A 25,310-nucleotide genomic window follows, 5' to 3' on the forward strand; every position below is an offset into this window, starting at 1 on the left:
CTCAGAGCCGTAGTTGGCCCTTAGCTCCGGAAAACCTTGACCAATCCTTCCGGCTTCCGTAATCTCGCTCAATTTCGCGAGACCGAGACTGGCTGCGCGGCACCGCCGCTAGGGGCGGATTCAGAACACTTCCGGGAGGTCACTCTGTAGGTGTCTGGGATGTATGCTTCCGGCGGCTTGCAGGCTCCCTCCTCAGATTCCGGGACCACCCGGCTGAAGTAGTGGGCCCAGAACAGTGGACAGGCAGCCCATTGGTTGTTGGGCCCAGCCGTCTCTCACCATGGACCGGGACCTTCTGCGGCAGTCACTGAATTTCCACGGGCCTTCATTGCTCTCCCTGCTCCGGAGCGAACAGCAGGACAATCCGCACTTCCGGAGCCTCCTGGGCTCGGTGGCAGAGCCTCCGCGGGGCCCGCCACCCCAGCAGCAGTTACAGGGCAGGTAATGGGATAGGGGCGCCGCTGCGAGACGGGGAAAGGGGACAGCTCGGGGTTCCACTGCCGCAGTCGGGCGCCTGAGCCTTCTAGGAGCGGAGCGGTGTTGTGAGCGCGTGGTGATTGTGGCGCTGGTTCCGAGGGCAGTGTGGAGGAGGGTTCACACTCCTGGTGTGAGGGCAAGATGGGGACTGAACTTTTTAAATCTGGTACTGCCTACCGGAGGCGCTGATTCTTTAGTAAAATCCCCCGGGGCTTCTGTATCTGGAACTGCGCGGGTGTCACATTTTTTATGTTTCCCCGCCCTCTATCTGGGCTGGCAAATGAGGTTAAAACATTTTTTCAGAAGGCGTACGGCCAAGAGCTTAAGATGGACCCGATTGGGCATTGAAAACCGAGAGCAGAAGCTTGGACGTACTAAAAGGTTTTGTAGATAAACCAGTTTTCATAACTTTTGTTTTTTTTTAAGAAAAGAGAAGAAAGTTGACAACATTGAAATACAAAAATTCATTTCCAAAAAAGCGGATCTGCTTTTTGCACTTTCCTGGAAATCAGGTACACCTACAACTTCTGAAATTAATGAAGATAATGAAGGTGAGTTTTGATTGCGGTTTGGTTTAACACCACTTCAAGTGAAATCGAATGCAAAGCTGTTGTTAGTACTGTTTTGTTAATTATTTTTTCAGATCATTATGCAGTCATGCCACCTTTAGAGCAGTTCATGGAGATACCTGGTATGGACCGAAGAGAGCTGTTTTTCCGAGATATTGAGCGTGGTGATATAGTGATTGGAAGAATTAGTTCCATTCGGGAATTTGGGTTTTTCATGGTGTTGATTTGTTTAGGCAGTGGCATTATGAGAGATATATCCCACTTAGAAATCACAGTAAGTTACTCACTCTTCAGTTATTTGATTGTCTCTGTTTTTGATAACGTGTCATCTCAATGCAAGAATTATGTCTTTGTATCCAGTTGTAATTAAGTGTATTCTGCAGACATAGTTTTGAGAAATAAGTATTATTTGGAGAAAAATAAAGCACTATTTCTTTTTAAAAAATTATTGGCAGTAATATAGTTATCTACTCCTCCACCACTTCTAGTTTTAGGGGTTTGGGTTGGGAGGGGTGGTGACCTTTTTAAAATGCTCAAAAAGATACCAGTGGACATGATGAGATTGGTAACCTGTGGTTATTCTAGATGAACGTTACCTTTATTAGCATTTGCTACTAGATATCTGCACGTGGACAATTTAAAAACAAATCCACTATCTATGAGATACTTTGCCCAAAGTAAATGACCTGAATTTAAAACATTTCACTTTAATTTAAAAGGTTTGATATTTATTGTCTATTAAGACAGATGAAAATGGAAGAAAAGCAGAAGGTATCGCCAACTAGATAACAGACCTAACCTTTGGAGAATTCACATTTCATTTTCATTGGAACTCTCCTACCTGCTGGACAAATTTTAATTTTATATTTAACAAGCACAAAATACCTTTTGGTTTCATAATCCGTGCTTATATTTGGGTCCTAAAACTAATTGCAAATTTCATGAGATTTTAGTTTTTTAACTGAACTAGAAAATTTATTGTGTTTGGGCACAGAAATTATTAAAATCCTTATTTAAATTTAAACTTTAGGGTGATAATTGTTTTCTTAATTTTTCTGTCAACTATCAGCTATTTATACTGAATAATTAGAATAAAAGAAGACACTTTCACTGAATATGGAATGTCTGGTATTTTAAAAACTTTTCATTGCAGGCTCTATGTCCATTAAGAGATGTGCCTTCTCTCAGTAACCATGGGGATCCTTTATCATATTACCAGACTGGTGACATCATTCGAGGTGATCAGTTTCATAATACTAATAAAAAAGTAACAGTTGTCAGATTTATGTTTGCATTGCCTTGTTAATCAACTTAATTTTTTCATTTTTTTAAGCTGGAATCAAGGATATTGACAGATATCATGAAAAGCTTGCAGTATCTCTATATAGCTCATCTCTTCCATCACACCTATCTGGTATTAAATTAGGTGTAATTAGTTCCGAAGAACTTCCTTTGTACTACAGGTAATTTATCCACATGTTAATTGCAAAAGTTTCTTGGCTAAAAAAGAGCAAATTTTGTCCAGTTTCTAACAAGAAAGTAGAATTTTATTTTCTCTTATTTCAAAATATGCTCATTTTATTTTTACAACCCTTAAATTTCTTGAAGTTTGACAAAAAGAATTAAATCATAATATTGCCACACCTTCATTTACAGAAATGGTCTGTATTTAAATCCCCTGTGATAATGTTATTTCCTTAGTAGAAATGGGACATGCTAATTGTGTTAATCATTAATATGTTTTTGTTGTGTGTGTGTGTATGTGTTGTTTTTTTTTTTTTTTAAAGGAGAAGTATTGAACTAAATAGCAATTCTTTGGAATCTTATGAGAATATCATGCAAAGTTCTTTGGGATTTGTTAATCCAGGCGTAGTTGAATTCCTTCTAGGAAAACTAGGAATAGATGAATCTAATCCACCATCTTTAATGAGAGGCCTACAAAGGTATAGTAAATTATTCTATTAAGTGATGAAGTTAGTTGGTGCTGAGGTCAAAATTTGCATAACTGAGGAACATAAATGGAAGGATAAAAGTCTGGTGACAGCAGTATGCCAAAGTTTGAACAAACCACGTGATCTCATTTCTTTCTGGAAATGTCATTGATTGATGTGTGCATGTGACCAAGTAGATGTGTAAAAAATTTATAAGATGCAGAAAAAGATAGGGAAAATGTATAAGAATTTTGTGCATATGCTAAAGAAAAGTACTGCGTAACAATAGTAGTCACTCCTAGGAGTTCAAGAATTTTGCTTTGTAAATGGAATACAAATTTCTTGCTTGGGATTCAGTTTTTATCTGTCAAGCAGAGTGAAATATAGTTACCAAAAATAGTACTTACAGTTTGACTTTTCTTTAATAGCAAAAATTTCTCTGAAGATGATTTCGCTTCTGCCTTAAGAAAGAAACAGTCTGCATCTTGGGCTTTAAAATGGTATGGAGATTTTTTCTTTCAACAATTGCATTATTTAGTCCAAAAGGTTAGGGTAAGGCAAGCATTCATTTGTTTATAAATGAATTTAAACAGTACTTTTTTTTGCCACACCCACCACGTGGAAGTTCCCAGGCCAGGGACAGAACCTGCATCATAGCAGCGGCCCTAGCCACTGCAGTGACAATAGATCCTTAACCCACTGTGCCACAAGGGAACTCCAAAATGATATGTTTTTGACATTAGATTTTAATAGGTGCAAATGGTATTATGTTGAAAACTGAAGATTTAAGTTTTAGCCAACATTCTTAATTTTTTAAAGAGAAATTGGTATATTGACTTCATAAATATTTGTTATGAAATTATCCAAAGAACAGAATACTTCTTAAGAGTTAATATTAACCAAATTTGATTTGCTTTAAAAACGTATTAATACTAACATTTTGTTTGGATATTCTGAGAAATGTTTGTTATTTATGCTTTTACGTGTGTCCGTTTAGTGTGAAGATTGGAGTTGATTATTTTAAGGTGGGACGCCATGTGGATGCTATGAATGAATACAATAAAGCTCTGGAAATAGACAAACAAAATGTGGAAGCTTTAGTAGCTCGAGGAGCATTGTAAGTGGATTGTGGGGTTTAAGGAATATTTATAAGATAAATGTACAAAATTTATGACTAGCTCACAAGATAAATTCTTCTAATTCGTTTCATACCTATAGATATGCAACAAAAGGAAGTCTGAACAAAGCAATAGAAGATTTTGAGCTTGCTTTGGAAAACTGTCCAACTCACAGGAATGCAAGAAAATACCTTTGCCAGACACTTGTAGAAAGAGGAGGGCAGTAAGTGTCAGATTTTAATAGTAGAGATCTGATATTCAACCACTATAAATCTTGAATTTAACATAAGGAAATAGCATTTGTAACTTAACTCAGACGCTCTTAACTTCAGTTTTGGTTGAAAAAAAAATTTTTTTTTACCTTTTAGGGCCACACTCACTGCATATGGAAGTTCCCAGGCTGTTGCTGCCTGCCTACACCACAGCCACAACACCAGATCTGAGCTGCATCTGCAACCTATACCACAGCTCACGGCAACGCCGGATCCTTAACTCACTGAGCAAGGCCAGGGATTGAACCCACAACCTCATGGTTCCTAGTTGGATTCGTTTCCGCTGCGCCACAATGGGAACTCTGAAAATATTTTTTAAATATAGTCCTCTTTAAATTTTCTAGTCCTTTTTTTCCTTCCTTATTCCTTAGGTTGTTTATGATCTGAGATATTTTATTGTCTTGAGTTCACTGTTCTGAATACTTATTCCCATTACATAGAAATATAATTGCTTAAGGATAACCTGACCCCCTTGCTGTACAGTGGGAAAATAAAATTAAAAAAATAAATAAATAAATAAATAAATAAAAGAAATATAATTGTAAAGGTATAAGATTAATAGAGAGAAATTTAATTTCTAATCATTTCATCATTCTAGTAATACAATGCCAGAAATATAAGTTGAGAACTCTATAGTTAATTGTGAATAAGATTTTATTGTTGTATTCAGTTCATTGCTCTACTTTGTCTAGTAAAATCCACAAATTTAGATTAAAAGGAGGAGTAAAATGTTAGGAACAAACAAACCCTGTGTTACTATCCTTAGATTCTGGCATACTTGGTGTAGTACCTGATAGACACACACAAAAATAAATATATGACTAACAGACTAGTCTATAAAATATTTTGAAGAAACATAATACTTCAAATATAAATAATTAGGTAGTAACCTGCTTTAATAAAGGCCAGTTTATAATTAAAAGCACCTTTTTGCTATTAGTTTTTTTAATGGAATTATCTCTTTTCTTTTTCATGAATTTTCCTGATCATTTCATTTTGTATGATCATCCCAGAATTCCACAAAATGAAATTTCACAATATTTGTTTTTAACTGAGAAACTTCTACTTGGATCCAAGTGATTGAAACAGCTTTTTACTTTCTCACTAGGTACCTAGCTAGTACCTACTTAGCTATGGTTGTCTTATCATTCACATGCTGGTGTTTTTTAGCTGAGTGAAGGTAGCATCATCTGTTTCAATATCCAGGCCAGAAATGTTGGTCATCTTTGATTGGTCCCTTACTCCCTTTGTCCAATCCAACACAAAAGTGATCCCATTGAAGCCACTGATTTTTTAAATTTGTTTTACAGTAATTACATTTTTCTGCTTTCTAAAAACTGAAAATATTTTACAAAATCCTTTCACCATTCTGTGTCCAAACTTACTAATTCTGATTTTTCACAACATAGATTTGAGGATATCAGTATATTAGGTGTTTTTATGTATTATATTAAAATATCAATGCCTGACCTGCAGTATGGCCTTAGTTACCAGTAATAGATTCCTGTTTGGTTTGCTTGTTTGTTTAACTGAGATATAATTAACACATAACATATTAGGTTCAGTTTAAGTACAACATAATGGTTTGATACACACACACACACACAGAAAGTGTTGACTACAGTAAGTGATTGACGTCCATCACACTTATTTTTTTTATGATGAGAACTTTTAAGATTACTCTCTTAGCAACTTTCAAATATACAATGTTGTTAACTATAGTCACAAAGCTGTATATTACATCCCTAGGACTTTATAACTAGAAGTTTATAGGTTTTGACCACCTTAACCATTTTGCCTGCTCCCTACACCCCCAATGAGTAACCACCAATGAGTTCAGTTTTCTCTTGTTTTATGTGATCATTTTACTCTCCCCCTACCCCCCCCAAAAAGAAAAAAAGTAAAAAGCACCTTATTTAATTACTGTTCCACTTGGAAAATAATTTGCTAAACATGTTTTTTCTGTAATAAATTCATATAAGCCTCTGCCCTACATGCATATTTGAAGACTTCTAATTTATATAAAAAAAAAAAAAACCTAAATTTTCCTTTCAAATTTAGGTTAGAAGAAGAAGAAAAGTTTTTAAATGCTGAAAGTTACTATAAGAAAGCTTTGGCTTTGGATGGAACTTTTAAAGATGCAGAGGATGCTTTGCAGAAGCTTCATAAATACATGCAGGTGATTCTTTATTTCCTCTTAGAAATTTAGCAATACTGAAATTAATGCAAAAACTCGACTTTCTTCTAAGGAAAATTATTATAAATCACTTAAGACATTATGAAGTTTTTTTAGATAGAGCTTTTCTTAATTGGGTTTGATAGTACTTCATAGTTTTGTTAATTCTCAAAAGTAAAAATAGTCCTGTGAGAAAATTCCCTTTGCCTAAATTTGGTATGTGATTTTGAGAACTTCTAGTAGTGAACATTCCTGGTGGTTACAGAATTCAGTATTGTTACTATAATTGATCTAATTATAAAAACCTTTTTGAGAAATATTTTAAACTGTCTTTTCCTGTAATACTGATGATGATGTTTTCTCATGCATTTTCTTCTGAATTGGACCATTGCTGCTGTGTCTGTGACATCTGGTGCTGCTCATCCCCATCCTCAAACTGGAAAATGATTTCTTATGTAATCATGCATCCAACTGGGCTGTGCTATTTTTTAAATGGTTTGTATTTGAACATGGTGATTCTCCCCTCAATTCACCTTAATGGAATTTCCTTATTTGCATTTTATTTATAAAATTTATGTCTTGTTTAAATTTTTAATTTTTTTAAAAATAATTTTTCATGTACTTTATTTTTTTCTCTTTCTTGCACTCTGGGCCATGGGTACCAATGCAATGGCTTCCACTTTTTTTCATGGAATACCAACTGCAATATGGTCTTCAATGCTCTTCTGGCTGTTCCAATGATTAATGCCAAACACCTGTGTGATTAATTTTTATATGTTAAAATCACTTGTTTAATACTGGATATATGGTGATTTGGGTATACCACATTTGGTTTCTGGTTGGGGGTGGTCTTTTGAAAACTGGGCTTTATATATTCTGCTATTTTTAACGTGTGGTTTTTTCCGATATCTGGGTTCTAAAAGAAATCTTTGGAATTAAGAGAAAAACAAGCTGAAAAGGAAGAAAAGCAGAAAACAAAGAAAATAGAAACAAGTGCAGAAAAGTTGCGTAAGCTCTTAAAAGAGGAGAAAAGGTAAACTATAATATTCAGTATTTCTTAACTTAAAGCAAGTACTGAGTTGAACCAGAGTGCCATACGGGAGGTAAAGTAAGTAAAAAGTAAGTGTTTCAACTCAATCTACAATTCTTGGCAAGTGTGTATACCATAAAATTTTCTATAAAAGAGATAAAGCAAAGTGAAATCTAAGGCTAGACTTGTGGGAAAAAAAATGTAACCTTAGAATTAAAATATCTAGTAAGCTGTTTTAATTATCTTTGTTTGAGGGAGAAATGTTTTAGAACTAGAGCAGTAATTCTCAACTGGGAGCAGATTGGTCCCCCTGTGGAATATTTTTGGTTGTCATAACTGATAGAATGTTATTGGCATTTAGTGCGTAGAGGTTAGGGATGCTGCTAAACTTAATACAGAGATGTAGGATCCCCCACTGCCACTCTATGCTCCCAACAAAGAATTATTCAGCAAAAAATATTAATAGTGCTAAGGTGGAAAAACTATGAACCAGAGGTAACCAAATATAAAACCTTAGTTTTCTCCTTTTATGTGTTCAGATGATCTTGTGCTTTTAAGGTAATATTGGAAATGTCACTGTGTCTTTCAGAAATGATAGGTTTGCTTACAGTGACAACTATCTACACAAGTATTTTTTCCCAAAAGTTATGAATAATGATAAAATTAGACATCATAATAACAGAGTATTATAACAATTCCTTATCTAAACTACAACTTTGATAAAATCTTTATAAAATAGAGAATGAATTAGAACTAACGGCTTTATGGATAATTAAATGTTTTTATAGTCAACATATCTAATGAGTTAACTACATTTTTTTAGGCTAAAGAAAAAAAGAAGAAAATCAACTTCTTCCTCTTCAAGTGTTTCTTCTGCTGATGAATCAGTTTCTTCATCATCCTCTTCCTCTTCGGGGCACAAAAGGCATAAGAAACATAAGAGGAATCGCTCAGAGTCTTCTCGAAGTTCCAAAAGGCATTCAGCTAAGGCATCCTCAAATCAGATAGATCAGAGTAAGAAAGATGAGTGCTTCCCAGTTCCAGCCAATACTTCAGCATCTTTTCTTAACCAAAAACAAGAAGTGGAAAAACTACTGGAAAAGCAGGATAGGTTACCATATCAAAAGAAACAGGTAAAAGAAAAAGATAGATGCCCTTTCTCTTCATCTTCAGTTGAAATTCCGGATGATTTTGGAGGTAGGTCTGAATATCCAAGAGATTTTTGTAATAGCTATAAAACTCAGGCAGGTAGTAGCAAAACAGAAAAGCCATATAAGTCAGAAAGACATTTATCCAGTAGAAGAGATTCCTCAGATTCCTTCTATAGGAATTCAGAGGAAAAGATTAAAATTTATGGTTATAGAAGATTTGAAAAAGATATAGAAGGAAGAAAAGAGCAGTATAGAAGGTGGGAGACAGGTTCCGTGAAATATTCCACTTCACCAGCAAGCTCAGAATACTCTTCAAAATCAGTTGAAAAGTATAAAAAATATACTTATTCTGGATCACGTGATTTCAGTAGACATGAGCAACGATATGAATTAAATAAAAATCAAGGAGAATATGAAAGAGAGGGTAATTATGAGGAGGATGCTAAAACTGAGGTCCCAGAAGAAGAAGGACTAAATAGCAAAGAGCATTCAGAAAGTGGAGTTAAAAAAAATTTACCTCAAAATTTACTCAATATATTTAATCAGATAGCTGCATTTGAGAAAGAAAAAGGAAGTAAGCCAAAAAATTAATATGCCAAAGGGATCAGTTCCATTACACTAAAGGCTTTTATTGAAAGAATTAGGTCTTTTAGTTCTAATAGCCCAGTGCAGAAATCTCTGCTCTTGTGGTTATTTTGTTTGTAGAGATTATAGAAATCAAATGCTTTTTATAGCTATTCTCAAAGTATATTTGTTTCAGTTGTAGGTCCCCTTTGCTTGATTTTTTAGGTATTTCATACGTGTGTTTATGTACAGTATTTCTTACTCTGATGATTTAAACTTCTTCATCTAAAGATAACTCAAAGTATTGTTCCTTCTTTGTATTACGGTGTATGAGAATTCCTTGGGTCCACCTTATCCTACTGTTTGAGAGAAAATTAAATTTGTGTATTGAACAGTTGGTTGTTTTTATCAAAAATTACTTAATTCCCTTTTCTGTTAAAAGCCCTTGGCTTTTGAAAGAGATATTGCTGAATGTTCCTTAAGTACCATTAAATATTAAATTTTTTGCATAATGTTTATTTTAAAATGGTAGACAGATTATCTGTCTTGTCTAATTGACCTCTAAAGTCTGATTTAACTAAAATGGTTTATGTACCAGCTGTTTGACTAGTATCTTAGGAATAAAGCCATAAAGTTGATTTCTCTTTTTTTCCCCTTCTTGCTAGCAGTATAGCCCTAAGAAATTTCTTTAAATATTGGTAAGACCCTAAGAGACTACATTCCAGGCTATTCAAGAATAGATCAGAGTAGAAAAGACTGCTCTTATTCAAAAAAAAAAAAAAAAAAACAAAACAAAACAGTGGCAAGAGAAGCACACTATATATCTGGTTTTCCACTAAGGGAAAGAAAATTAGGAAACTGTCCTACTATTGCAGATGTCCAGTTAGGAAGGCACTAAGCATGTTTGTAAATAGCCTAGAGCTGGCCTACATTTCTGCTTTTCTTCCTTCACACCTTTCCTCCAATACCTCCTTTCTCTGACAGAACCTGACAATACATTTCAGCAATTAGAGTTAAAGAAGGAAGGAACTTGGATCATAAGGATCCTCCCAAATTATTGAAAACTGTATAGAATGGAATAGATGTAAATAGGAGTAACAGGAGTTTATAATCAGCTTTTGAATCCTTCCAACTCATGATACTGGATGGGTAGGATGGAGGGTAGTGAGAACCCATCTACAAAGGTCTGTGTGAAAAGAACAATAGAGAAAAAAAACATTTAGTCCTTGTCTGTTTCACAGCTCTTGCCAACAGTAAATTACCAAAACTTTTAAGTATAGCTGGGTGTGTATTGTTTGCGATCTTCAGACTTCAGAGATGGGAGCTTAATGAAAAAGCTAAAATTTGTTTTTGAATGGAACAGAAAGAGAAACTCTGGTCAAAATCAATAGGTAATAGCAGTAGAAATCAGTCACTTTGGCATTAATCTTTGCACCAAGCAATCCATCTTCTGAAGAGTCCCTAGTTCTTCCCATGTATTAAATATTTCTGATATCATCCCTACATAGTCTTACATAGTGGTGTTTTAAAGAGTGGAAACTCTTGACATACGCCTTGACCTTTAGGAATTCCTAATACAGCTTCAGAATTTTACGTACACTTCATTTAATAAAAGCTCTTTGAGCATCACTCTCAAACAGCGTTGTCATTTTCCAAAGCACCTTTGTGACTTAATGTTACTTAATTCAGGTACAAAAAAATTATTATAGTACCTTACTCAGCCTGCCTGAATTTAGAAATTCCATCTTCCTCAAAGCTTCTTTCCTGGGGCATATATAAACTTAAGCAGATTATTTAAGACAATTTCTAAGGCTATGTTCAGGAAACCCATCATAGCAAAAAAATATCATTAGAGATTTACTTGTGAAGAATCCCTAGTGATAAATAACTTCAGCACTTTTTTTTTCCTTAACATCATTATGTCTGCAGTTTGTACATACTCAGGCTATATCTTGGTGACTTTAACAATATGTGAACGTTATAGTAACTTTCCAGATTTGGGGGTGATGGGGTTGATCCCTTGTCTCACCATTTAACAGTATTACACTGAAGATGAAACTGTTACTTAAGAGTAAAATACAAACTTGTATACTGGCCTGAGAACCTCACTGTTGCACAAATATTGTGTTAGGCTTTGGTTGGTGGCTCAGTAATAGGTAGAAGTTATTGTGCAATTCCAGTGTGTCAGGCTCTGTGCATTTTGTGTATATTATCTGATTATTTCAATAAACTTTCAATATAGGAAGCTGTCTCTATATTACAAATGAGAAAATAAAGCTTAGAGAGTTAACTTCCCTAGAGTCACAAAACTATTAAGATGTAACACCTGCCTTCATAGAATACAGTGTTAATATTTCAACTTCCAAGTAATTTACAAAATAGGGTGGAGAATGAGAACTTTGGTAAACATGCAAAGTGACCATAAAACCATCAGTTTTTAGGTCTTAAAAAATCTCACCAAAACAATTAAAAAAAAACTCAGCTTTTTAAACCACATTATTTATTGTACTTGGCTATGACTTTTGCTGGCTATTCCTAAATAATAATAATGATAGTAAAAAAATAATGATCAGAAAAATAAATAAATAAATAAATAAATAAATAATGATCAGGAGAAATAAGTTTATTACCACTATTGCCTTTCAGAAGGAACTGCAAATGACAGTTCTAAACAATGACAGTTGTCAAAACAAATTTTTTTTCCCCAAGGTTTGAAAGAGACAGTACTCATTTAAGTACATAGAATCTCATGTTTATTTGAAAATCAGTTTTTTAACACAGTCATACTTCACCCTCAATTCCAAGAGTTCAAAGTGTCAGGCGCATGTTACAATAAAGCATTGACTGGAATAACTAAATCCGGTAGTCTGCCTTTACTGCAAATTTATGGAATTTCCATTGCAATTCTAATCACACTGAGCTTTCTTTAAATTTTTTATTAAATGAAGAAAGTCTTGAAAAATACATTCTTGGTTGTATCTTGAAAGCAAAATCTCTAATATGTTTAACTTCTTTCAGGATCAGAGTGGACTACTTTCTAGAAATTTAAGCTACACTTTTATTGCTACACAGTGGTTCTCTTTTCTGTCAGTTTTCTTTGTGGAAAGGAAGGTAATGGGTTTTTTGGGGGTTTTTTTGTTTGTTTTTGACTAAAAATGTTTAAATTTTGCTCAAAGAGAAACTAATAGATTTCTTCCCCCAAAGTCCAGGAAGTATGTTTATTTTAATAAAGAAAACTAATTTTAGGATCTGCTAATGTAAAAGAATTTTAATAGTGTTATAAACTATAGTACAGTGAATCTTGAATTTCTTCCTGAAAGATGCAGTTACGTTAGAAGTAAGAGTAGTTTCATGGCAAGCATGAAATAATGAAGCAACTTTTTCTAATATAACAAACATCAGAATAACAGTGAAAAACATCATCTCCCTATGTCTGTATAACACATATCCTTATTAAGAATCTGTTGTTACTGCTTTCCCTCTATGTGAAGAAAATAGTAGGAAAAAAACTAAGAAAGTTAAACATTTCTTTGGTCTATTTGGACCCAAACTACTTGACTTAAAAAAACACTTTTTGTGTTTTCCACTAGGTAAAACTTTCATCTGGTTGTTTTGTATTTCTAACACTCTGAGTATGCCTTTACCTCTATTATAAACATGTGGCACTCAAAAGCATAGCCTGGGATATTACTATTTTAAAATTATGAGATTTTTGTTTTTGTGTTTATAACTTGTTCAAAAGAGAGATTAAAATGTTTATTTGTTGCTCTTTTTGCTTTTACCATTACTGGAGCCACTGCTAACACTCGCTGGTCTAGAAGTGCTGCCAATTAGTGGAGAGGCTGGGAAGTTTAGCTCTAATACTTTAATTGAAGTCTGAGAAGTAGAAGTACTTGTACTCTTAGACGACCTAGAATAAAATCAGAATTACTGTAAATTTAATTCAAAATTTTTATTTCAGTAGAGACCCCCTCTAATGGCAAAAGATGCCATAATTCCACAAGTAATTAAAGAAGTCAAAAAAGATAATTAATGCTATTAATAATGCTAATAAATTTTAAAAGCATGACCATTAATCATATCAAGAAATTAGTTTAAAAGGAAAAGAAAGGTGGTAAAGTTTCAAACCAGTAGAAAAATAGTTCAGCAAATCTATATGAAAAACATTTTCAACTATAATCAATTTAGAAATAGAATCATTATATATTAAAAATTCAAAAATCATTAAATATAAAAGGTAACAAAAACCAGGGACATGGGAATTTGGGTGCTGGCAAGAGTGATTAAAATGACAGGTTATATAATTTAAGCCAAAAAAAAGTGAGAGGCCTATTGACGGATGAAGTGGTGGGGCCATTTGAAAGCCATACAGTTATAAATACTAAGTTTTTAAAATACCTATATATTTTATAAAAGTACAGTGTTGTTCAAGTGGCTATTAGCTATGTTTACATAGAAGGTGGTTTGGTTTTGTTTTTACTTAGTCTTTTAGGAAATCCTTTTATGACATGTCTACATAAGCTAAGGGAAAATAATGTGGCTGCTGAATGTGGGAAATTAAATTAGGATCATCATTAATAATTTTTATTTTGTCAGCAAAGCATAAGAATGCTGACTAAATATCTACTTGATAGAATTCTGGATAAAACTAAACTGCAGAAGTAAAGAATAATTTCCCTTTTTTAGCAAAATAAAGCAGCATAAATAAAATTCTGACTATTTAAGATTTTATAATGGGTTTTAATCATAAAAATCTTACTCCAAAAGTCTGTACAGCTAAGTTGCCCTTTTATGGTTTAAATTCTACCCATACTCAGAGTTGACCATGCTAGGTGTACCCTCCAGAATTTCACCCTGTTTTATCCTAGTGAAATAGCTGCTAGTCACAAAGCCCTATATGCCAAAGTGGAAATGATAGCACCAGACAAAAGTCAGAAGGAAAGAGTCTTGCTCTGCTGGCTGTTTCCTGCATCTGTGACACTGGCATGGGAAGGCAGAGGAGAGCATTAGCAATGCACTGGCAGATCCAGCAGCTGTGGCAGTGTGTAAGTGGCTGGGCTCACTCAGAATGAAAGCTGTGAGAGTTGTAGGTAAGTTAGTTAAAGAGATGATGTGTTAGCCTTCCACTTACCTTGCTGATGATAACAGTGAAGTCTGTGAAGGAGATCTGGAACTGTGATGACTGCCTTTAGTGCTAGCTGTAGGTAGTTCTAAACCACTCTGGAAGAATATTCAATAGCAATCGTCACTGCCACTACATTTTAGAATATTTTTAAATAAGATTTCACTTTATTTTGAATGACAAATTTATTTTCATGAAGTGTTTAAGAAGTATTTATATTTAATAGAAGGTAATCTTGTTTACCTGTTGGAAGTATGTCTGAAGGATAGTACCAATCTCAGCATTTTCTTCTGCAATATCCGCTAACATTTCATCAATGATTTTATGAAGCCGTTTCACTTCACGAAGTTTGATATCATGTTCTTCTAATGTTACATCTTTAGTGTCTTTCAAAAGACGGATTTCCTTGGTGAGTTTTGCACACTGTTAGTCAATAGAATAATTTTTAATGGATACATGAGGATTTGGGGTTACCATTTGGAACTCTCAAAAACATGAATATGACAGGTCAAGTTTTTAAAAGTTATCAATACCTGTTTAGTTACTCTCTCTAATTTTGGCTTCTGCTCCTCAGTTTCTCTGCTTAGTTGAAGTGCATAAGCTTGCTTCTCTGACATTTTTTCTTTGACATTATTTGTTACATGTTCTATAACTGCTAAGGTATTTTCCATGCTCTGCAAAAAATACAGTATTAACATACTGGTTAGAATCAGAAATAACTCTTAGAATTTGCCATTTGTCGAGTTTTTATTTAAATCTGACTTAATTTATTTTTGTATATAATGTATATCCTATCAATATCATTTATAATAAGTATAATGGTTTTATGGTTTAAGTTCTATATATAATTCTATTGGAAAGTATTTTTATGGTATTTGGGAGAAAAATTACTCAAACAATGACCACTGAAAATATTTAATTTTCAAAGATTACCAATTTTTGTCATCTGTTCCTTCAACTTTATAAGTTAAAAAAAAAATCTAATGTTTACATAGAGCCTGCTTATTACCAAACATGTTTTTTCTCATCTTTCAAATGTTTTTGTTTTAAAGAACAGTCTTTAAGGTAATCTGAAAGGATTTAAGAGAAACAAAAGTTCCAGGAGTTCCCATTGTGGCTCAGCAATGTATCCATGAGGATGTAGGTTCAATCCCTGGCCTTGCTCAGTGGGTTAAGGATCCGATGTTGCCGTGATCTGTGGTGTAGGTCACAGACCCAACCTGGATCTGGCATTGCTGTGGCTGTGGCATAAGTCAGCAGCTGCAGCTCCAATTTGACCTCTAGTCTGGGAACTCCATATGCCACAGATGCAGCTGAAATGAGCAAGGTTAGTGGATAGATCATAATTAGCTAGCTCTGATTTCATCAACTAACAAGTAACCGTCAGAGGTCTAACCTGTGCTTAGCACTGAGATTTTAACTAATTTAGTTAATACTTTGATCACTTATTTTTTCTCATTTAAACTTTATCTTCTCTCAAAAATTGTATTTGTGCAAGATAACAAGAGAGTAGGATAAAAATAATGATAGTTAACTTTTACAAAGGGCTTATTATTAAAGTCTGTAGAATATACCTGGATATCTTCCTGTAGTTCTCTGATCTGTCTTTGTTTGTATCTGTATTTTTCATCAACAGCTCTTTTTTGTTCTTCTAGTTGGATTTTTAGCTCATACTCATCACCTAGAATTTAAAGACTTTTTACTTAAAATTTTGAACATGCTGTATAAAAAGCAACCTTCAAATCTTACCTAAATTAAACCTTTAACATGTTTTTTCTGGCCATGCCTACGGCATACGGAAGTTCCCAGGTCAGGGACTGAATCTGCATCACAGCTGTAACCTGGGCCCAGCAGTGACAACACCAGATCCTTAAGCCGCTGAGCCACCAGGGAACTCCTTGGACGTTTTTTGCTGTTAAAGGTTAAATTCCTTATGTCTACTTGTTGAAAAACAGGGCATGAAGTAGCTATTCTTAATTTGTCAACACAGAGCAGGCAATATGCTGCTCTTTTCTTCAGATTTGAAATTAATTCCCTATAGAAGTGTTGTATGTCATGTCTAAAACCAATAATGGAACAACTTAGCACTTATTTTAAAGGAGGGGGCTGATTGATTTTTTCCAAACTCAATCAAACATGGTATGTTTTTGTTTTTCTTATCTCAGTGTTCCTCTTTTTAAATAACTCTACAGCTTTCATTGCCTGTATATTCATTAAAAAGTTTTAATAATTCCTACATACTAGACGGTGTCACTTTCTTAAAAGATTGTTTGTAATTGTTGTTGCAACTGTTCAGCACTTGCAGGGTGTTTCCTAAAGCATAGATTTCTTTTTCAGCTTTGTTGATCTTAGCATCTAAACTGTCACCTTCCCTTTGAAGTTCTTCTTTTTCTTGAGCAGCCTATGAAAAACAAAATAGAACTAATTGATAAAAGTATCATGAGGGAGAACGTCTGTTTTCAAGGCAGGAAATAGTTAACTCACAACATTTGCCTTGAGGCCTACATTGCAGCAACAAGCATGTATTTCTTGTACTTGATTAAAAGTAGAAGATCAAATCCTCAAGGCCTTCCAAATATATAGCACATAGGATACAAAACCATGACGGCAACGTAGTAACTAACCAAAGTGTACATGAAAACTCTGCAACAAAAATGGCCATAAATGTTAAGCAGGTAGAAACTACTGAGAACAGAAATAGGGTTAGCTAGAAGTTTCAAACTAGATATTTAAAAGAATGTATGTTTCCAGCCTGAAAGAGACTTGGCACACTTTCTCATTTTAAATCTTAGAAGTAAAAGAGGTGAACAAGGTATACCCAGGAAAGTAAATGCTTATCCCTTCCAATGCAGTTATATGTATATTATCAGAAGTAGGATTTCAACATCTTTGAGCAGTTAAGTAGTGTTCAAATTAAAGTACCTGTTCAGTAGCACATACTAAAACCGAAACAACACAGAGAAGATTGCATGGTCCCTGCACAAGGCTGACATGCAAATTTGTGAAGTGTTCCCTATTTTTAAAAGGAAAAACACTTCATGATTGCACTTACATGACGTATGCAGAGTGGTTAAATTAGCAAAAACAAAGTAGAACAATGGTTGCCAGGGGTTTGGTCAAATTAACAAAAACAAAGTAGAACAATGGTTGCCAGGGGTAGAAACTGTTTAATGCATAGTTTCACTTTTGAAAGATGAAAAAAAGTTCTGGAGATAGATGTTGGTGTTGACTGCACAACAGCATGCTTAATACCACTGAATTATACACTTAAAAATCATTAAAACAGCAAATTTTGTATTTGATAACATTTAAGAAATAATTTTAATTGGAGAAAGATAATTGTGATAAATGTGGCTAGAAAAAAAATGAAGTCTATAAGTTGCTGAAGTCCAGAAATTCCTCAGTGAATGAACATAACTCAGTGACATCTTCCAGCTTAACTTTGTCACTGGGCTAGGCTTTTTAGAGTTGTACCCAAAGAGTTCCAAAGAACTTTCTCCAATTAAGGGTTGACAGGGATAGCATGCATATGTATTTAAAAGTACCAAAACCCTCTGCAGGTTCGATCCCTGACCTTGCTCAGTGGGTTGATCCGGCGTTGTGAGCTGTGGTGTAGGTTGCAGATGTGGCTTGGATCCCACGTTGCTGTGACTCTGGCGTAGACCAGTGGCTACAGCTCCTATTAGACCCCTAGCCTGGGAATCTCCATATGCCTCAGAAGCAGCCCTAGAAAAGGCAAAAAAAAATAAAGCACCAAAACCCATTTTTAGTCAAGATGTATCCTCAAGTATCTGTAACTAAACCAGAATGTGGTCACTGGATGTTTTATTGGTAATGTTTCAGTTCTTAACATTTTCACTGTTACTTGTTTTATTGTGCTTTAAGATATGCTACACATTTTATAGCAAATAGGACATAATAAAAAAATAAAGCTCAGCAAAATAAGGTAATAATAGTATTAGGAGTTCCCATTGTGGCTCAGTGGGTTTAGGACCGGATGTTGTTTCCACGAGGATATGGGTTTGATTCCTGGCCCTCCTCAGTGCGGTAAGGATCGCTGTGGCTGAGGCATAGGCTTCAGCTGCAGCTCTGATTTGACCCCCTAGCCTGAGAACTTCCATATGCCATAGGTGCAGCCATAAAAAGAAAAAAAAAAATTATGTTCTTAGATAAATTATATCTAATTCTTTTAAGTTGAATCTAGAATTAGCAAACATTTCATTCAAAATTCAGTGGGCGAAAGCGAGAATGAAAACATTTTAGTTGTGGATTTCCTACTAGTAAATGAAAAACATTAAATCACTTTACTACACCAAGTACAACTTATTTGTCAAATGAGGGATTGAACTTGCTCATTTACACAAACTCCTGATATAATTCCATATATATACCTTCTAAACCTCTATGATCCCATTTGCCTCTTAAATCAGAAATTATATAATATCTATTTTTTATCCTGGATTTAGAAGGGTTGATATTCAAAAGAAATTTTTATAACTTTCCATCAACATTTTAAAGCATTTTTTAGTAATTTCATTGGACAGTTTCATTAAATTCTATCAGAATGGAACTGTTTCCTTATAAAGACAAAGAGGAACTTGGAAATGAGATCTGAAAGATGTCAGACCTTCATTGATTACTGACTGTTTTTCTGACTCTTAAGGGTCAGATACTAGAAGATACTAAGGTGGGTAAAGGGAAACACAGCCATGTGTGCCACGTTGACAGGAGGCTAATGTAGGACAATAAACAAGGACTATAGATTGAATTGCTTCCCCCCAAAAATAGGTGAAGTCCCAACCCCTAGTACTTCAGAATGTTTATTTGCAAATAGAGTTTTTATAGATGTAGTCCAGTTACAGTGAGGTTGTTAGGATGGGTCCTGGTCCAGTATAATTAGTGTCCTTATAAAAATGGGAAATTTGGCCACAGGCATGGACTTAAATTGAGGGAATACTGAAGAGACACAAGGAGAATGCCATCTGAAGATGAAGACAGAGATCATGGTGATAACTTCCATAAGTTAAGGAACACAAAAGATTGCCAGCACACCGCCATAAGCCAGGAAAGGGACGTGGAGCAGATCGTCCCTCACAGCCCTCAGAAAATCGATCCTGCTGACAGCTTCATCTTGGACTTCCAGCCTCTACAACTGTGAGTCATTTCTACAGTTTAAGCTACCTAGTCTATGATACTTTGCTATAACAGCCCTAGCAAACTAATACAAAGGATCAACATAAGAATGTACCTGTTTTCTGAGAAGTGAATTCTTCAACATTATCTTCATAACAGCAATAACAGTAATGATAGCTAATTATATTGAGGGCTTTTTTTGTTCCAGACATTGTTTTATGGGCTTTACATATATTTTCTCATTTACTTCTTAAAACAGAGTGACAATATTATCCTAATTTTTCAAGTAAGAAAACTTAAGGTCTCAAATGGTTAAATAAAAGGTCACCTACCTAATCAGTGATAGAACCAAGATAAGGGTAAAGGCATTCTAATGAACTAATGCTGTTATGTAGCTCATCAGAGCCTTGTTGGTAGAAAAACTTAACTGGAAATGCAACACATATCTACTTCTCAACACTTAATATGCTAGAGCCTATCATTCACCCCTTGGGAACCTTCAAAACCTAAGAGGAAGAAAGTCATATTAATATTGGGCAGAAGCCTGAGGTACTATACACTGAGAAGTTATAAGAAGGGTTTAAGAGCTGGGACTCATCTCAGCTAGGTTAGGTGTAATTTTCCTGAGGCAAAGTTGCAGATGTATTGCACAGTGTAGTATGTGCTAGGGTGACAGGAGGGAGTTGCTGTCATGGCTCAGCAGTAACGAACCTGACTAGTATCCATGAGGATGTGGGTTTGATCCCTGGCCTTGTTCAGTGGGTTAAGGATACGGCATTGCCGTGAGCTGTGGTGAAGGTCATAGACATGGCTTGGATCCCCCATTGCTGTGGCTGTGGGGCAGGCTGGCAGCTGTAACTGATTTGATCCCTATCCTGAGAACTTCTATATGCCCTAAAAAGACAAAAAAAAAGGGGTGTGGGGGTGGGGCTACAGAAGGAAACTTGGAAGAGGTAGAAGTAAAAATGGAGGGTGAATCCACAAGGGGCATCCTCTAAAAGTGTGAACTGGGGATCTTCCCACTCCAATTCATGTATGAAAAAGGAAAAGTGAGCTGAAGTTACAGTTTCCATTCCTTCTTTGAACTGTATGAAAAAGGAAAAGTGAGCTGAAGTTACAGTTCCATTCCTTCTTTGAACTTCCCAGACCTCTGCTCAGGGTATTTTCTAAAGAGAAAGATGAATATAGAAGTGATCAGAAAGGAAACTGCATCTGATTCCTGATCACTTCTAAATTTCTGAATAGGTTTATGCGGTTAAGATAACCATAAGGTGGCAGACAACTCTCACAACATCAGAAAGAACAAGATAGAGTCACTTGATCTGCTTGTCTCCTATATAATATAAAGTCAAAGGAAAAGCTCTCTTTCTCTGGATATGTGCCACACCAGGACTGCAGTGGTAAATGGAGTATAAGAGTGGTGGTATAGCTCCAGGTGATGATAAAGTCTAGGCTGTGGTCATATGAGTGTGAGGCTACAGTGAAGTAAAGCTTTAAACCTGAGGTGTTGAACAGGTTGTCACAAGCATGTTAAAGACACCCAAAGTGATAGTAGGCCTTCGGGTAAAAGAGATTATGAATCTTAAAAAAAGAGGGAAAATGACATGACACAATGATAGCAAAAAAAAAAAACAAAAACAAAACAAAAACCTCTGAGTGATCTAGACCTCTCCTTGACCTCATGTGTATAAAACTAATAGTGCTTCAGTACCTCCATTTAGCAACTCATGTTTTATGGCCCTAATTAAGTGCAATAGCCACTAGAGTTGCCATTTTGGCTTATAACAAAGAGCTAAGAAAGCATACTTCACATTCTATCATAACTGTAAATCAATTAAGAGTACCTTTATTACATAATAGGCCTGTGTTTTCTCCTCTTCTCCTTCAGGAGGCAGCATAACAACAGTAAGAATTTCATATCTGTTCTTCAGCTTATCAATTTTACTTAGCCGCTCATGAAACTCAGCACTGATATGAAAAGGAAAAGAAAAATTAAATGCCCAAAAAATTTATATATACTTTTTAAAAAAGACTATACTGTTCTTACAGAAGACATTTGTATTTGTGTTGCTTCTAAACTCAAACAGTTCAAACATGTTCTCACTTTTCAATTTTATAATTCAGTCTAAAGGGTCTCAGATTTCACCCAATTTGAAAGCTAACAAGTTAGCCTGCCACAGTTTCATGGATGCTGGAAGAAAGCACAAGATTTCTGGGTCAGAAAAAAAGGAATTTATCACTCATGACATAACCAAGTAGCATGAGCTTCCTATTCGCATTGGTTCCCCTTGCTCCCAAAGTCCCAAGCAGATTAGGAGGGGCTCAAATGGATGCTGCACATACAATATGTTTATGTCACAGCTCAAGAAGCTCAACCTTAGGTAATCCAAATATTTCATAATGGGAAATAAGCAAACATACCTAATCCTTGCCCCAGAGGGAAATGAAACTAGCTCACAAGGCTATTTACTATCCAAACATCTTTTAAAGGATAGTCCACTACAAATCAAATCTATAATGAGATATCACCCCACACCCATGAGGATGGCTACTATCAAAAAGACAAAAAAGTAAAAATTATTGGTGAGGATGTGAACAAATGGAACCCTTATGCACTGTTGGTAGGACAATAAAATGGTGTAGCTGCTATAGAAAACATGGAAGTTTCTCAAAAAAAATTAAAAACAGAACTGCCATATGATCCAGCAATCCAACTTCTGGGTATATATCCTAAAGAATTGAAAGAAAGTTCTCAAAAAGGTATCTTCACACCAGTATTCATGTATTATTCCCATTATACAAGAGGTGGAAGCAAGCCAATGTTCGTGGAAAAATGAATGGATAAAATGTGGTATATACATGCAATGGAATATTATTCAGCCTTGAAAATGAAATTCTGTCACATGCTCCATGAGTGAAACTTGAAGCTATCATGCTAAATAAAATAAGCCAATCACAAAAAGACATGATTACACTTACATGAGATATATAAAGTAGTTAAATTCGTACAGACAGAACAATGGTTACCAGGGGCTGAGAGAAGGGGAAATGAGGAGTTAATATTTAATGGGTATAGAATCTGAGAGAGAATGGATATGTATATAGGTATGACTAGGTCACTTGGTTGTGTGGGAATTACCACAATTTTGTAAATTAGCTGTACTTCAATAAAACTTAAAAACAAATAATTGATAAGAGAGTTTCAGTTTTACAGGATGAAAAAGCTCTGGAGATCTGTTGTTCAACAATGTGAAGATACTTAATATCAATGAACTGTACATTTTTAAATGGTTAAGATGGTAAATTATATGTTTTTTACCAAAAAAAAAATTTTTAATATTGTCCACAAACACCTTCTGCAGCTCCATACCAAAAAAACAACCCCATCAAAAAATGGGCAGAAGATCTAAACAGACAATTCTCCAAAGAAGACATACGGATGGCCAAAAATCACATTAAAAGATGTTCAACATCACTCATTATTAGAGAAATGCAAATCAAAACCACGATGAGGTACCACCTTACACCAGCCAGAATGGCCAGCATCAAAAAGTCTACAAACAATAAGTGCTGGATTGGGTATGAAGAAAAAAGAACCCTATTACACTGTTGGTGGGATTGTAAATTGGTGCAACCACTGTGGAAAACAGTATGGAAATGCCTCAGAAAACTAAAAATAGAACTACCATTTGATCCAGCAATCCCACTTCTGGGCATTTATCCAGAGAAAACCATGACTTGAAAAGACACATGTACTCCAATGTTCATTGCAGCACTATATACAATAGCCAAGACATGGAAACAACCTAAATGTCCATCGACAGAGGATTGGATCAAGAAGATGTGGTACATACACATGATGGAATACTACTCAGCCATTAAAAGGAATGAAATACCAGAATTTTTTTGCAACATGGATGGACCTAGAAATTATCATGCTAAGTGAACTCAGCCATACAATGAGACACCAACATCAAATACTTTCACTGCCATGTGGAATCTGGAAAAAGGACAGACTGAACTTCTTTGCAGAACAGATGCTGACTCACAGACATTGAAAAACTTAAGGTCTCTGGAGAAGACAGTTTGGAGGGTGGGGGGATGTGCTTGGGCTGTGGGATGGAAATCCTGTGAAATTGTATTGTTATGATCATTATACAACTACAGATGTGATAAATTCATTTGAGTAATTAAAAAAATTAAAAAATAAAATAAAATATTGTCCAGAATAGGATAGCTAGTGCCTTCCTTGCAAGGCATGCAGAAATACAATAAACCATTGGAGAATTGTCTCCCAAGATTTAGATCCTTAAATCTGCTGGATATTTTTTTTCCCTTCTTTCCTTTTTCCTTCTTGTCCCAATAAATTTATATTTTTAAACTATTTTAACTTATTTTGTAATAACACCAATAATGCTGATATATGTATAGCAACATGGAGAATCTCGTTCGCCTGCTACAACCTCATGAAAATAAGCATTTCAGCCATGGTGAAAAGAAATCTTCAACCTATCAGTTTCCTTCCCCTAGAGAGGATTAATGGTAAAAGATATAAAGTATCAGAAGTTATAGCTTTGCTAATTTTTAAGTATTATTATTGTTTCATTAGAAAGTATTTACACTTTTTTTTTTTACTTTTGAGGGCTGCACCTGCAGCATATGGAGGTTCCCAGGCTAGGGGTAGAATCAGAGCTACAGCCGCTGGCCTATGCTATAGCCACAGCGACACCAGATCCGAGCCATGTCTGTGACCTACACCACAGTTCACAGCAATACTGGATCCATAATCCACTGAGCGAGGGCAGGGATTGAACCCACAACCTCATGGTTCCTAGTCAGATTTGTTTCCACTGCACCACAATGGGAACTCCATACACATTCATTATGTGGTTGTAAAAGACAGGGCTTGTTGGCCTTCCAGCTTAACTTGGTGAACTGAGTATAAGCATATCTTTCCTCTTTCCTAAAATGGAAAAGATTAAAAGAAAAAAAAACACCCCACCACAGTTCTGGGAACCAGAAAGAATTTTTCATGAATTCATGAAAAAATGGAAAACAAATGGGATATGGCTGACAAGAGGAAAAAATGGAGATACACACAGAAGATTATTGCAGAAATGAGACATTTTTCACCAAAGAACTCTGGAGAAAATCCAAACTCAGGAGTCAGAAAGAAAAAGAGCAAGAGTGATCTCTGAGGCTATTATCAAGGTAACTAATAAAAGGATTACCTACAGAACATCTGGGCCACTCTCCTCAACCCCTCAAAATACACATAAATGTTGGCAGGAATTATTTATGTTCCAATTATAACCCCCAAATTACCAGAATTCCTAACACTGTATGTTGAATCTGGAAACAAAAGCAAAAAAGAGCATGATGTAATTACAGGCCTGCACAACAGTAGAGGTTAATTTAAAATAAAATGGCAATTCCAGCCAGTAATGAAAGTCTTCATTGCCCAAAATAAACTCCTTATGTTCCTTGTGGAATGCATTAGAGAGACCTGTTAGAAAAAGTGATCTAGCACAGCAAAGGAAACACTAAACAAAATGAAAAGACAACTCACAGAATAGGAGAAAATATTTTCAAATGAAGCAACTGACAAGGGATTAATCTCCAAAATTTATAAACACCTTCTGAACCTCAATACCAAAAAAAACAACCTCATCAAAAAATGGGCAGAAGATCTAAACAAACAATTCTCCAAAGACATACAGAAGGCCAAAAAACACATGAAAAGATGTTCAACATCACTCATCATTGG

General features: G+C 35.1%; 2 protein-coding genes and 1 long non-coding RNA gene across 12 annotated transcripts in view; 1 reads left to right on the plus strand and 2 right to left on the minus strand.

Moving 5' to 3' along the window:
• The window catches only part of LOC102167959, a 441,888-nt gene extending 441,772 nt beyond the window's left edge, over window positions 1–116 (minus strand). For all 3 annotated transcript variants that reach the window (XR_002338126.1, XR_002338125.1, XR_307046.3), the window contains exon 1: window positions 1–116. This is a non-coding gene — a long non-coding RNA (uncharacterized LOC102167959).
• On the plus strand, window positions 90–23,927 carry TTC14 (tetratricopeptide repeat domain 14). 5 transcript variants are annotated; one of them, XM_001927185.5, is made up of 12 exons: window positions 90–441; window positions 904–1,028; window positions 1,121–1,320; window positions 2,200–2,284; window positions 2,380–2,509; window positions 2,834–2,989; window positions 3,406–3,477; window positions 3,975–4,094; window positions 4,196–4,318; window positions 6,429–6,546; window positions 7,467–7,576; window positions 8,397–16,644. In XM_001927185.5, the coding sequence occupies exons 1-12, from the start codon at window positions 281–283 to the stop codon at window positions 9,313–9,315; spliced, it is 2,319 nt and encodes a 772-aa protein (XP_001927220.2). In that variant the 5' UTR covers window positions 90–280; the 3' UTR covers window positions 9,316–16,644. The 5 variants fall into 5 exon arrangements, 2 of the variants coding, with proteins under 2 accessions (XP_001927220.2, XP_013837684.1); XR_002338123.1 differs by adding exons at window positions 19,343–19,564; window positions 22,906–23,927 and having other exon boundaries at window positions 92–441; window positions 6,429–8,770; XR_002338122.1 differs by adding exons at window positions 19,343–19,564; window positions 21,432–23,841 and having other exon boundaries at window positions 92–441; window positions 6,429–8,770.
• Window positions 9,485–25,310, minus strand: part of CCDC39 (coiled-coil domain containing 39) — a 149,419-nt gene continuing 133,593 nt past the window's right edge. For 3 of the 4 annotated variants that reach the window (XM_021071235.1, XM_021071234.1, XM_003132552.4), the window contains 7 exons: window positions 21,388–21,511; window positions 16,652–16,811; window positions 15,985–16,091; window positions 14,944–15,084; window positions 14,654–14,833; window positions 14,420–14,508; window positions 9,485–13,198 (listed from right to left, as the gene is read on the minus strand). In XM_021071235.1, coding sequence (XP_020926894.1) covers window positions 13,045–13,198; window positions 14,420–14,508; window positions 14,654–14,833; window positions 14,944–15,084; window positions 15,985–16,091; window positions 16,652–16,811; window positions 21,388–21,511 — 955 coding nt within the window. In that variant the 3' untranslated portion in view covers window positions 9,485–13,044. The remainder of the gene's footprint in view (window positions 13,199–14,419; window positions 14,509–14,653; window positions 14,834–14,943; window positions 15,085–15,984; window positions 16,092–16,651; window positions 16,812–21,387; window positions 21,512–25,310) is intronic. The other variant, XM_021071236.1, reaches the window with a different exon arrangement.

Source organism: Sus scrofa, chromosome 13, assembly GCF_000003025.6.
Source record: "Sus scrofa isolate TJ Tabasco breed Duroc chromosome 13, Sscrofa11.1, whole genome shotgun sequence".
Lineage (NCBI taxonomy): Eukaryota > Metazoa > Chordata > Mammalia > Artiodactyla > Suidae > Sus > Sus scrofa.

Coding starts and splice junctions, on each gene's coding strand:
- TTC14 (XM_001927185.5), top strand. CDS start 281: ATGGACCGGGACCTTCTGCGGCAGTCACTGAATTTCCACGGGCCTTCA. Junction 4,095..4,195: donor TTAGTAGCTCGAGGAGCATT/GTAAGTGGATTG, acceptor TCATACCTATAG/ATATGCAACAAAAGGAAGTC. Junction 7,577..8,396: donor CTCTTAAAAGAGGAGAAAAG/GTAAACTATAAT, acceptor ACATTTTTTTAG/GCTAAAGAAAAAAAGAAGAA.